The sequence below is a fragment of the Uranotaenia lowii genome, chromosome 3 (genome assembly GCF_029784155.1).
Source record: "Uranotaenia lowii strain MFRU-FL chromosome 3, ASM2978415v1, whole genome shotgun sequence".
Taxonomy (NCBI): domain Eukaryota; kingdom Metazoa; phylum Arthropoda; class Insecta; order Diptera; family Culicidae; genus Uranotaenia; species Uranotaenia lowii.
This window is the reverse complement of record NC_073693.1, coordinates 269,803,114-269,817,448: the sequence shown is the minus strand read 5'-3', so window position 1 is coordinate 269,817,448 and position 14,335 is coordinate 269,803,114. Positions and strand designations below refer to the sequence as shown.

At 37.6% G+C, this 14,335-nt stretch overlaps 2 protein-coding genes across 6 annotated transcripts in view; both read right to left on the bottom strand.

Annotated features, from left to right (window-relative positions):
• Positions 1 to 14,335, bottom strand: part of LOC129754870 (protein tincar) — a 473,333-nt gene that overhangs the window by 86,248 nt on the left and 372,750 nt on the right. For all 5 annotated transcript variants that reach the window (XM_055751112.1, XM_055751116.1, XM_055751117.1 and 2 more), the window contains 2 exons: positions 7,764 to 8,688; positions 47 to 168 (listed from right to left, as the gene is read on the bottom strand). In XM_055751112.1, the coding sequence (XP_055607087.1) occupies positions 47 to 168; positions 7,764 to 8,332 (691 nt within the window). In that variant the 5' untranslated portion in view covers positions 8,333 to 8,688. The remainder of the gene's footprint in view (positions 1 to 46; positions 169 to 7,763; positions 8,689 to 14,335) is intronic.
• Positions 8,682 to 13,993, bottom strand: LOC129753399 (uncharacterized). The gene is made up of 3 exons (XM_055749219.1): positions 13,959 to 13,993; positions 12,523 to 13,752; positions 8,682 to 8,688 (listed from the first exon to the last, which is right to left on the bottom strand). Exons 1-3 carry the CDS (start codon positions 13,991 to 13,993, stop codon positions 8,682 to 8,684), a joined length of 1,272 nt encoding a protein of 423 aa, XP_055605194.1.

Genomic DNA, 14,335 nt, shown 5'->3' with positions numbered 1-14,335 from the left:
AGTCCGATCGAGTTCAGCGATAAGGGATGGAAGAAACGCAACTCACCTTTTGGGAGAAGTCCATTTTCGATGACCTTTGCTTCCAGCAGCAATCGGGGCAGCAGCAAACAGATTGCAGTTATGATATGTATGAAAGCCGAAGTTGGTCCGCCATGAATCCAAAGAGCGCTGCGAATGGAAAAAAGATCACGGAACGGATTAGTGGGTTAATACCTTTCGGATTGTCATTGCGATATTGGAAACGTACATATATTGGAACACATTGTCACTAGCGAATCGGTTACAATGTTGCAGGCTGATTGTGTTATCATGATTATTCATTGATATTTTTTCGCTCGCTAGGTAAATCCTTATCGCTCAGCAGGGCTCAGCTATGGCCATTGACATGACGGATTGCATTTGCGATCATTCCATTATGAAATTGTTAAATGCTTAGTGCATTCAACTTTGCTGAGATTCCAAATAAGAATATATCAATGGGCCATAGTAGGTATTCGAGGATAGCCGGAAACTTTTTAAACAGATTTAAACAGGATTTTTTTTTAGAAAATTGGATTAAAGGGCCTGATCATATATTAATTTTTTTTTTGAATCTGAAGAGGGCAAATAAATCAAGCTCAAAGTATTATTGATGAATAAATAGAATATTCAAACAGTTACAAAAGCAAATAAAGAACAACTTAGAAAATAAATGATTGTACTGAAAAGACAAAATTTGGCGACATGATTTTGAAATCATGACTACTAAATAATTTTGACTTTCAACGACTCTTAATTTTTCTTGAGAATTTAAATCATGTCGAAAAAAATAGTTTCACCTGTACAAATATGTTGTATTACACAAGAGAACATATTTGGTGCTTGTGTTTGAATAAATGGTTTAGGAAAATTGTGATGTCCTGCATTCGAATCATCTTTCTAATTTTGTCTGTCACCTCCAGTTTATGTGATATGAGGTTAGGAATAGAAAAAATGTATCAATTTTTAAGGAAATAATTCTTTGATAACATATGAATTAGCAAACTTACATAAAAAACAAAAGTGGCTTTGGATTGATTTGTTATTTTCCATTACATTATAGATTCTGATTTTGCCTAGATATGCTCGTTTCGAAGATACTAGCATATTTAGGAATTTATTAGAAAGTTTTATAGATTACCGAAATTTTTTTTCAGAAATCGCTAAATTAAGTTTTTGATTATTTTATTTGGAAAAATTAGATTCATTACAAGTTTGTTGAAGATTGCAAAAATAGTCAACATAAGATTTTTAAACTTACATATCTAGTATTCAATTTGGTTCAACATATCTTTAAATTTCCGTCAAAACTCCCGTACCTTCAAGAATTAAAAAAAAAAGTAAGAAGTATACTCCTTAAACTATTTCTCACGTGCCAAAATACCTCACGATTCTAGGAAAAATTGAGCATGGAATCAAAAACATTTTTTTTCGAAATTGTTGTAATGTTCTCCAGATTTGCCTAAAAAATGAACAAGTTTTAAATAAATCCCAAATCTCCGGCATTTTTCAATGAAATCCGGGTAATTGGGCCAGATCGGAATGTTGCCAATTTTTGGATTGAATATCCGGGCAAACTAAGATAAAACCGGGCAATCTAGCAACCTTAAGCTATCTTATACAACAAAATTGGATTCAGCGCCCCCGAACTGGTCGAAATTAGTTTTCAAATCCTTTGTAACTCGTAAAACGGGAAAGCATATATCAATACCAACACGTGGAAAGGGTCTATACTTATTTATGACGATTCGAAAAAAAACGAGTTTGAGAATTTTGCAACCTTTTTTAAATCGCCAATTTAAATTCACAATGCACGAAGCATTCTTTATATGTTTTTATCGATAAAAGGGTACTTTCTTGGAAAAATAGCTCGCAATTGCTTGAACAACCTAGTCGGAGTATGGATTTCTTTTAAAATGTTTTTACACTCTTTGCATTGTACTGTTAGTATGTCTCATGTGCGTGAGTGAGATGGGGATGAAATTTTCCTTATTTTTTTGGCAAATCCTTCTGGGTCTCTCTTTAGGAGTGAGTTTTTCACATTATCTCCTTTGAAAGTTTTGCATCTAGACCTTTTGCTTTGGTGAAGTAAAGATTGTGTTAACCATTTTTTTTGGCTAATGTCTTTTATGATTTGTGAGCCTACTTGGTTGAATAAAGGCAGCCACACAATACAGCGTCGTCCGTCGCGTCACGTCAGCTGTCAACGCCGTCGTTGTGTACTAAAACGCTGACGCGACGCACTCTACAATTTTTGCACCACAATATAGCGTCCACTGACAGGGCTGACAGGGAAATATTGAGAGAAAACTCGCAAACTCCAACGCAAAATGTTTCATTTATTTTTATTTAAAAAAAAACGGGAACATACAAATCAAGTTAATATTTCTAAAAAACGCTTTATATGTAATTTCATCATTATCATTATAATGTTAAAAATAAATTTCAATGGAGTTTTTCAACAAATGTGTATCATCGAAGAGATAAAATGACGATGATATGAATTTTGAATCTGTTTGTGTCAATCTTTGACGAAAAATATCAAATACGAATAGTTCAAACCCATGCTGACGCGCTTAAATTTTGATATTTTTCAAAACCAAAACGTCGACGCTCGAAAACGCTGCCGTTTAGAACAAGTTTTGCGTTTTAGTACAATGCCTTCGCTGACGCGACGCACCATTGTGGCGACTCAAACGGAAAATGGCATCCTCAAAATTAAATGTCAACGCGACGCGACGATCGACGCTGTATTGTGTGGCAGCCTTAATTCTACTGAATCAAACCAATCGACAGATTCCTTTTAATTACGTGGTTGAATTAAAGGAAATCTGTCGATTGCTTTGAATCAGTTGAGTAATGTCATATTATGACTATAGATCTTTTACATCCTTTGCTCAAATTGCATTTTAAATCAAATGGAAACTGATGAACTAATAACGGTTTATGTCATAAGTAGAGCTTATTCTTGAAAACGGGGTTTGTTTACTTTGGCTTTTATTTATACTTCTATTAAATGTTCAAGCTGATATGTGTCCTATATGAAACCTATATTCGGTTTTTGATAAAGCATTATATTTTAGGATGTCAATTGTTTCATGAGTTTTAGTTATTTATTTTTACTACTGTTCAAAATTTTGCCTCTAAATCATTGTTTCCCAGTATTGTGTTTTAAGGATAAACCATATTTTTCTGTGTTCATCAGAAAAGAAAATTCTTCAATTCTTCAAATCAAATTCTAAACCATGTAAAACACTCAAAATTGTGATAAGAACTTCAAAAATTACTTGATTAGATGAAGCAACTGAAAACTGAAACCTTGTTTTAATCTTTATAACCCTTTTGAATAATTGATTATTAACGTAAATTTAGAAAAAAATGAGAAATACCTTGATAGATAAGTAATTCATAATTTTCGTCAATACCTGGAAGCAAGAGCGAATTCAGATACTCATTTTCAGAAAATAACGGGATTTTTCTTTGCATGATCAAACACATCCAAAGTTATTATTATTTATCCTATATTTTTTGCTCCGGAAATCGAAATTTTTCAAAATAAACATGAACAAATTATAGAATGGCCTAAAATACGATTTAAAATCAACTGATATGAACTTGATTCAATAAGTTAAGTTTTAAATGTTTTTTTTTCAACATTTCTTCGACTTGGTTGGAAATTGGCTGTTTGATTAGATTTTTGATAAAAAATATTGGAATGAATTGCCCGGATATTTTCTGGTTTTTTAATAAAACCTTCCGAATTCACTCGATCCGTATACGAGTGTAAAAAAAACCTAAAATGCTTAGTTAAAAGCATTATGTTAAAAATGAAACACAATAAGAATAGTTTTGGAAGCGCTGATGTAATCTGCTAACTTAAATATTTTTCTATAGTTTATTGATGGTCAGTCGCCGAAAATTTTTATTCTTAAAATGTGTTCACAACATTCAAAACCACTCAAATACCACAAACTAAGCCAACAAGCATTTGAATGTTTTGTTATGGTTTTAGTTTGGCATTTTATATGCAGCTAGTTTTATAAATGTATTATTATGGTTATGAAAAATGCTAAGATTCTTGATTCAACCTTTGGTTTTCAACTAGTTCATAAAACGCTTATAAAGTTTTTACTAATACTAATATACTGTTTATGTTGTTTAGAAAGAGTTCTAAACGCTCTATTGAAACTCTAGTAATACATAAACCATGAAATTTGTTTCAAGGATTTTTTTATGTTTTATAAGGGCACGCAGTGTTCGCTTTTAAAACCATAATAAAATAAGGTGACAGTTCTCGATCAAGATGTCAAAACAGGACACGCTTAGGCTAGATTGCACATATTTGAACTGGAGCTCCCATTTTTACACATTTTTGATAAGTCATGGGTGCTATTTTTGAGTTTAATAAAAAAAAAACATTTAAAAATCTATGAAATACTCCAAATCACCGGAAGTGGTATGGATATCTCTGCAATATGAGTATTGAGTGAAAGGGCTCAACTAGTAGAAGAAAAAGTTTGACGCCATCATTAATCCAAGATGGCGGCTTTTGCTTTTCTTTTCAAAGCTTTCAATGACCGACAATCTCATGAATCATCCACAATATGGGTATTGGGTGGAAGGGTTAAACGAGTAGAAGTCGAATTTCGTTGTCCGCTCAGCTTGTAAATGGCTGAAAATCGCATTAAACCCCCAAAATTTGCGTATAAGTTGAAAGGGCTCATCGAGTGTAATTGAATTCGCTATTTGACACTATTTTGAAATCTTTACTTTTCAAGCCTACATATTACTGATAATAGCTTGAAACCCCCATAAAATGGGCATTGGATGAAACGGCTAAACAAAAAGACGTTGAATTGGCGACTTCCACTTAAGTTTACATAAAGTGCCGTAAACAACTAAAAAAATCAAATGAAATGGGTATTGGGTAAAAGGCTATACAAGAAGAAGTCGAATTTAGTATTCTGATGCTATCTATAAATCCAAGATGGCAGCTTCGGCTTTTCTTTTCAAACCTGTATATTATTGACATTCGCTTGAAACCCCCAAAATATGAGTTTTAAATGGCTAAACAAGAAGAAGCCGAATTCCGCTATCTAACGCCATATTTAAATCCAAGATGGCAGCTTCCGCTGATCTTAAAATGCTGCAAGTGACTTAAATTTGCATGGATCCCCAACTATATGGGTATTGGGTGAAAGAGATTAACTAGAAGAAGTCGAATTTCGCTATCTGGGGCCATCTTGAAACCCAAAATGGTGGCTTCCGCTGCACTTCAAAATGCTGTAAACAACTTAAAATCGTATAAAACTCCCACAGTATGGATATTGGGTGAAAGGGCTTAACGAGTAGAAGTCGAATTTCGCATTCTAACGCCATCTTGAAAATGCTGTAATCCTTGAAAATCGCATGAAATTATGAAGTTATTCATGTAATTTAGTCGTTTCGCATTTCAGAGTTAATCAAGAGCAGTCAACTGGGATTTTATGACGGCGTCGTAAAGCGATATTCGATTTTTCTAGTTTAGCCCTTAGACCCAATACCAATATTCAGGGGATGTCATACGATTTTCAGTGATTAAGAGCATTTAACGTTAAGCGAAAGCTGCCATCTTGGATTTTAGGATGGCGTCAGAAAGCGAAATTTATTTTCTTCTTGTTTAGCCGGTCCACTAAATACAAATATTGTGGAGCTTTCATGCGGTTTCAAGTCATTTTCGGCATTTTAAATTTAAGCGGATTTCAAGATGGCGTCAGGTAGCGAAAATCGCTTTCTTCTAGTTTAGCTCTTTCACCCAATACCCATATTGTTGGGGTTTCGTTGGATTTAAAGTCCTTTAGAACATTATTAATAGTGTTTTCGTTTATTGGCAGTGGCAACCTAGTTACCCACTAGTTTTGCCCTAACTGCTGTTACCTATTATGTTCGTTTATTGATTCATAAGTCCACTAGTTTTGCCCGAGATTTGAACCTCAAGAAGGCGGTTGCACCCTGTGAAAGTTGTCAGTGTTGGGGGTAAACATAAGAGTGAGTATAGCAACCATATATTTGCATCGTCCCGGGTAATGATTCTGTTTGTTTATTCAGAAAAAGTTTTGCCCCGCGCTAGTGGAGAAACACTAAAACGGCATAAGTTAAGCTGATGCCGCCATCTTTGATTTTAAGATGGCGCCAGACAACAAAATTCGACTTCAATTCATTGTTTCATTCCACTGGACATGCACAACCAAGCCATTATTACCTACTAAATTACATGCAATCCATTATTTATTTAATTTAAAAAGTCTGTCCTCATTAACTGTAACTAATGCTTAACAACTTAGAATAAGCAACTTATTTTTCTGATTAGCTTTCGAGGAAACATGAAATATTAGCTATTATAGCGTTTTAATAAAGCTATTAACCCTTCATTTAATGATTTTTTTTATTTTTCCTTAAAAATCATTTCAAACACTCGGAAATGATGTGTACATTAAGAAAAGAAAAATTAAAATAAAATACGATTTCTCACTTTTTCCACACATTAATTGTTGCAAGTTTGTTACTTTATGAACAAACACCACGTTGGTAGCAAAATCGAAGGACGCAAAATGAGGCCATGCTGATAAATTCACAATGTAAAGTTTTTGAAAATATTTTTTCAGACTTATTTTTTATGAATTCCATTATGTATTTATGCTTTTATTTATGTCATGTTTAAATTATATTTATTGAAAAATGTTTTTCGCGATTTTTTTTTTCCATTAAATTAAATATTTCATTAAAATTTTCTTTTTCTTAAGATTTTACGAGGCGCATTTATTTTAAGATACTATTTCATTTACCTTAAAATCTGGACTGGCAGTAGAAAAAATGCTCATAATATGGTTAAAACATTGTTTTTTTTGTTATTAACTTTATCAGATCATATCTCAATAATACAATCATCATTCATCAATCATTATGGGTGCTGGAAAAATAAAAAAAAATCGGAGAACTCATGAATTCTAAAAAAAACAAAAGTTACTAACATGTTTTAGAAGAGGTTCATAAAAGTATTGGTGATCAAAATTTTACAGCATGATAATTTTATCGAAGATTAAAAAATTAGTCATGATGACGTTTCTAGAACAGGTTCAAATAGCCAGATTTCAGCTTTTTGCCCGTTAGCTTTAGAACTATTACTGCTGATAAGAATAAGGATCCAAGATTAGCTTCGGAAATCAGACTTCAGTATTAGGCTCCAGGAATCGGGATCAGCGTTAAATCCGGGATCACAATAAGCATCAAGATCTAGAGTCTGAATCCAGAATCAAAATCCAAATACAAGATCCGCGATCAGGGTTCATACTCTAGGATTGGGATTAAATTCAGGTTCCAGGATCAGAATTTCAAAAATCACTACCGGGATAAAATATCCATAGGTTGGGAAAGGAATCAAAATCGCGTTTTGGTTAAGGATATTAATCCAGCTTTGGATCAGAGCCTGTAGCCGGTTCATGATCTGCAATGGAATCTCAATCTGGATTAGGTTTCGGATCAGAACCAATAACAGATTCCATGTTGAGAATTGGGGATCAGAACAAGGACCAGGAATCCTGACAATTTTTTGTGTTTGGGATTGTGTTGGTAGTGTAGCGAAGTATGTAGAAGCGATAAAGGTAAAGAAGTTATGTTAAACAACTTACAACAAGATGATGACCTTCTTCACTGGATCAACTTTGAGGAAGGTTAAAAGTGCTTACAATGACCGCCATTAAACTTACCGTAAGGTTCCCTCGAAGGCCTCCTCCTCCAGGCCATCGGTGGGAGCCGATGAGCAAAGTCTCGTTCCGGAAGCCAGCTTGATGCCGTCGTTGGCCAGATTGCCGACCCGGAACATGGCTGCTGCCAGCAGCAGCGGTAAAAACAGCACCACCAATCCACAAAACACGATCTGGATGTCCAGTTCGGTGGTGGGTTTCTCGTACTTCCAACTTAGCGCCGAAAGTCCCAAATATCGATGGGCACCCTGCAGTATCAGATAGGCTTGCAGCAGAGTGATCAGTACCCCGTACCACACGGACCAAAGGGTGTTCAGATGCAACCGGCGAGGTTTCTTGGCGTGGCCACCATCCCGGAAGTGCCGATGCTGCTGGTTTCCGGAAGATGCCACGCTATTATTGTGGACGTTCGGTTGTATCACACTGTTGGATATGCTCGAGTTCAGACTTTGGCATTGCTTTGACGAGGCGTTTGAGGTGGCGGTAAGATTGAGCAGCGAGCGATTCTTCTTGGACGTTGGTCCCTCCGAATGTCCTCCCTCGTAGCCGACCAGAGAACCGGTGATCGACATCTTGAGTATCGTTTCCTTGTTTTCTTGTGAGTCACGAACGGGATAAGCTAGTCTTGCGTTACGGTTCTAGATGATCTTTTTTTGAGCTTTTTGAGTAGCCGTTCGGTTTCCTAACTAGAGTAAAGTTATGAGACAGCAGTGATCAGTCGATGGAGTTTCGAGCAAAACAAAACTATTCTAGATGCTGTGATGATTTTTATCGTGATTACATACAATTTTCACAACAGAGCAGAGCTTTGATAGCCGTAACCGAGGCTACGTTTTTGGTTTGAAATCATTTCTTCTGAACCTTCGTTGATATGTTGGCGGCATTTTGCTGGCGATCGACGACTGTTTTACTTTACAGTGTTTAATACCTGAAAAGAAATAGAGAAAAAAAAAAGTTAAACTACATGAACTATTTAAATTCAATAATTATGTGTAAGTTAACATGATGGAATGAGCTAAATAGAGAAATTCAAGTGTTTTTGAAGGTTAAGTGTGGAAAACCTTTAAGAAATAGTTATCTTTTCAATTAACCCCTTTTTTCTTCATTTTCATCAGAATTATGTATGTTTTTTTCAGAGCGAATTTCTGAGCGATATTTTGTTTACATTTTGATTACATGTCCTACAAATTTCATCTAAATTAAACATGATTTAGGAGTACCTTTAATCGCTCAAAATAAATCATTATACTAACATATGAGCGTCGTTTGAAATTTGAAGACGGTCGCCATGCTGATTGAAAGGCACTTTACTTCTTTATTTTCACTCCAATCCAGTCATTTTGAAATGATGATATGTTTCTTAGGCTTTTCATTAGCCCTCTGGAGGAATCCAGCTAATTATGACCGACAAGCTTGAGCAATAAACGTTTCGAAAAAAAAGTTACAAAATCAGGTAATTTTCTCCGGGTATTTCAAATTTTTCATCCGTTTGATGCTCCATAAGCTTTCAAAACACTTTGGCAAGAGCAATTTTCAGTCGGAAGCACTCAGCATCTCTAACGGGCCAGAACAACTGTTAGATGGGGTTCCGTGGTGAAGACAGCACCTATAAAATACAAGCTTCCGAAAACCAGATTATTTCGCATAGAATCAAAGTTGTCCATCTGCAAGAAGACTGCGATGGAAAATACAATTTCTAACTGGTTTCCTACCTTCAGCTGTTTGTTAGGGTGCCAGGAAAATGGGTTATGTCGAATTTCGCACATTTTCATTTTTACGGTATTGAAAGTCTTGGAAAAAATGGAAAAAAACAGGAAAAAAGGCAAAAAGGCTCAAAAACAAATTCACTTAATATTTTTAGAAAGTACATACGCACATACGTTTATTTTTTTCAATTTTTTTTAAGCTCATGACCACAAGAAAAATTGTAAAAAATGGTGTAAAACCGTACTGTTAATTTAATCAATCTTCAAAATTGTTTCAGTTTCAGCCTCAGTTGAAAAATTGACAGTAATTGGCACAATTTGGCATCTATAGACTCTTGAAATATGAACCTCACAATTTTAGAGAAATACTCAAAGGTAGCTTTTTTTCGAACTTTTGAATTTGAAATTTTGAAATTCTTCTACCACCCAATTTCAATTTGCACTGGAATTTGAGTACACATATTTACGTAGGATCTTCCCAATAAAATTTTTCTCGCCAGAAAAGTAATTTCATAAAATAATGATAAATATAAAACTTAAAGTAAATACCGGAAAGTTTTAAGCACATTCCATTTGAATTTTTTTATTGATTCATTAATGCTATGAGTAATTTTGTCGAACATATGTAGTTTCAGTGTTACATTTGAGTTACCGTCAAACGGGGCATCATGCAACAGCGGGGTTCGATGCAACATTTATATAACACTACATTGAATCAATTTTTAATTTAATGTATTGTAATAAAGTTATCTTTTTTATTTATTTATTTATTTATTTATTTATTTATTATTAAATCAACAGATCATATATTGATCCAAATGATATTTTAAAATTAAAAACTAACAACAAATACAAATCTACACTGAACTTAGAACACTAAGAATTCTTCTTCGGAATAAAACCTTCGAAACGTCAAAATCAAAATATTCTGAGAAGCGGTTAAAAGTCTTGATGACGCCAATTATTGCAGAGTTGGCCCCGTAATTGTTTAGTCTTACAGGAACGAAGAGCTGAAGATCCCGATTCCTCAAACCACGAGGTCGGACGCTAAGTGGAAGAACTTCCAAAAGTGCAGGAGAGTCGATTCTTGATGAAAGCAGATCAGCGACGAAAGAAGCACGAGTGGCGGTCCTGCGGGCTTGCAGCGTGTCGATGTCGATCAGGCGGCAGCGGCTTTCGTAGCTGGGAAGTCGAAAAGGGTCTTGCCAGTTTAAGTGTCGAAGGGCATACCTCAAAAAACGTCGTTGGATGGCTTCGATGCGATCAGAGCCGTTTTGATAATATGGGCACCAAACCGCAGAAGCATATTCGAGGATCGATCGAACCAGACTGCAGTAAAGACTCTTCAGGCAGTAGATGTCCTTAAAGTCCTTCGTCATGCGGAAAAGAAGACCCAGGCTTCTGGAGGCTTTGTCAACGATATAGTTGGTGTGATTCTTAAAATCCAGCCGCGCGTCGAGGATCACACCAAGATCTTTCACGTGTTGAGCTCGAGAGATTGCATCGTTTCCAAGGAAATAAACGGCTGAGAGCGGGCGTCGTTTGCGGGAAAATGATATTACTACACATTTATCACGGTTTAAAGGTAGGCGATTGGCATCACACCAGGAGGCAAAGAGGTTAAACTGGTTCTGCAGGAAGTTCACATCCTCGGAGCCATTGATAGAGTAGTACAGTTTCAAGTCGTCGGCATACGCCAATTTTGGTCCATCGAGGAGTTGCAGCACGTCATTGAAGTAAATTAGGAATACTAACGGTCCTAAGTGACTTCCCTGAGGCACGCCTGATGAAGCTGAGAACTGCCTGGAAAAACAGTTACCCGTACGAACTGTCAATTTACGTCCCGTAAGGTAACTGCGGAACCAGCCAATTAGAGATCCACAAAATCCTAAACGCGCGAGCTTTCCGATGGCAATATCATGGTTCACCTTGTCGAATGCGGCAGACAGATCGGTATAGATGGCATCAGTTTGGGATTTCTTTGCAAAACTTTCATGCACATACGAGGTAAAGGTTAGTAAGTTAGTTGTAGTTGAGCGTTGAGGCATAAATCCATGCTGGTCGTTGGAGAGGTTGTGCTTGCAGAACATGAAAATGGGATCTAAAACCACCAATTCGAAAAGTTTGGCAATAGCACACAGAGCTGAAATTACTCGGTAATTATTAACATCTTTCCTATCTCCCTTTTTATGAACCGGGAACATGTAAGCTTCTTTCCACAGTGAGGGGAAGGTGGCCTGGTCGAGCGAAGCTTGGAAGATAAGCCTGATAGGAGTCAGCAAAGAAGGCATAAAACGCTTCAGGAAGGTAGCTGGTATCCCATCCGGGCTCGTAGAGAAGGAGTTTTTGAGCTTAGTGGCTGCTTTAGAGATGATTGTGTCCTCGACTGTTATACCGTTTAAAGAAAAGCCCAGTGGTGAAACACTCCTGATGGCTAGATTCAGTTGGTCGTCGGTTATTGAAGATGTATCAAAGATGCTCGAGAATTTATTGGCAAAGAGATCGCAGATTCCGGAGTCAGAGTTCGCCATGATTAAAGTTGCCAGAATTTTTTCCACTCCCATCCGGGCCTAGCAATTCCGGGCATTTTTTCAAAAAAACCTGGCAAAATCCGGGCATGGATTTCAATTTTTCAAATCAAAAAACCGGGCAAAAACCGGGCAAAATTTAGGTGTTATCATATATAAAAGCAAAGAAATAATGCAAAAAAAATGAAATTAATATTTTATTAATGTATTTGCAGAGTTCAAAAAACTTTTTGGAACACTTAAATATTTAAAGGTTTATAAAAGTAAATCAGCGAAATTATTTGAAACAACCGTTGAAAATTTCCATACCGTTAATCGATTTTGCTGAAACTTACTCAAAAACTTTGATTTTTTTTTTGGTTACTTTGTGAAAGTTGTGAAAAAATCCGGGCAATATCCGGACTTTTTTCACGATATCCGGGCAACCGGGCCGGACCGGACTTTCTCGAAATTTTGCATCAAATATCCGGGCAAACCCGGATAAAACCGGGCAATCTGGCAAGCTTAGCCATGATGCCATCTAAGAACATGCAGGATGGTGTTCCAGGTTCATTCCGCTGATTTTTAACGTGATTCCAGAAGGATTTTGGGCTAGTCTTGAGATTTTGCTGAATTCGACGAAGATGGTTTTGATAGCTACGTTGGCAGGCTTTTTTATAGGCGGAGTTGAGTTTGCGATATTCTTCCTTGGTATGCGGCGATTTGTGCTTGTTGAAATTTCGAAGGGCACGCCTTTTTGTCGCTTTCAGTTGTCGTAAAGCTGCTGTAGCCCATGGAGTCCGAGGATTAGCATTAGCGGTGCGTTTCGGCACATGACGGTCGATTACGTAGTTGAGGATGTGCGAGAAAGTTTCGGCTGCAGCATTAGGGTTAGCTAGTTCGAGTTCGGATTCCCAGTCTATAGTGGCCAGTACGCGAGAAATGATATCGAAATCGGCGTTTTTATAGTCCAAGTAGAAGGGTGTGAGTTTATCAGCGGGGTTACACAATCTAGAGATATTAATTGTAACCAGTAAAGCCGGGTGATGTGGGCCTACTTTAACTAGCGGTGCCGGTGCTGATTCGATAGTTGGTAAACGGAATCCGTCATTGGCAAAGCAAAGATCAAGCATCCGGCCATTCTCGTTTACAACACTGTTGATCTGACGTAAGGTTGCTGTACTCAAAGAGTCTAGAATAATGTTCGAGGAAGCCGAAAAAGTGGAGCGTTCAGGATCGGGATACAGGATGCTAGCTTGGCTGGAACACCACTTTATACCTGGCATGTTAAAATCGCCTAAGACGATTATGTCGTCTTCTGGAGCGCAGAAAGAGCTTATTTTAGAAATGCAACTAGAGAATGATTCAGCTAAGGTCACGTCTCTCGAGCGATCAGGAGGCAAATATAGTATGCCAACGTAAAGCTTCCGGTCGCCGAGTTCGATGCGGGACCACACCATCTCAAGATTATGCCAAGATTCATCATCGATTGGCATGGCTCTGAATTTGGACCTTACGGCGAGTAACACCCCACCACCTGTAGCCTTTCTGCTGTTACGGGAGCTTCGATCGCAGCGGAACACTGAATAATCGGATCCGAAGATCTGGTTGGAGAGAGTGTGATCGTTCAACCATGTTTCGGTAAAGGTGATAATATCGTAGCAGGAACATGAAGTAGCAAGCAGATAATCAGTCACGCAGGAATTGATACCACCGACATTCTGATAGTAGATGTTTATGAAATCAAGCGGTTCTGATGCCGATCTGGAGCCGTTGTCACTGAAATGGAGAATACCATCACGCGGGCAGGCAGTCAGGAGCAGCGTACTTGCCTGGTAAAGCAGGCTGGAGAACCCCTACGCCACAGACGAACTCAGGGCCGGGACGACTGGTGACGCTGGCAGGAATCAGCTCGACTGAGTCGAAGGGCACAGGGGTCTCCGTGAGGCCCGATACGTTGCGTCCCGGTGATGAGAACTCAGTACCAGTCGTGATGATCGTGGGGGGCGATGAAGAGCATGTTGGAGTACTAGCAAGCACAGCTTGGTGATAACCAACGAATGATGTACTGTTGGGCGGAAATTTATCACACAAAAATAATGTTCGAGGTGATGTAGAGTACTTGCCTGAGTATGCAGGCTGGAGAACCTCATTGCCACAATCGATCTCAGGGCCGGGACGACTGATGACGCTGGCAGGAAACTGCGCGACTGAGTCGAGGGGCTCTGAGGTCTCCGTAGTGCCTAGTTCGTTGCATCCCGGGGTCGAAGCCAATGCCGCTGGGACAGAACCTCCAAGGTGTGGTAAAAAATCGATGAATCTGTCGAAAGGCAGGAAAACATCAGGCGCAGGGAGCGCTCTC

Bases quoted from the DNA above. Each gene is read 5' to 3' on its own strand.
- LOC129753399 (XM_055749219.1), bottom strand. From the start codon at position 13,993: ATGCTCTTCATCGCCCCCCACGATCATCACGACTG. The intron at 13,753-13,958 runs GTACTGAGTTCT...TCTCCATTTCAG, and splicing joins CCCCACGATCATCACGACTG to TGACAACGGCTCCAGATCGG.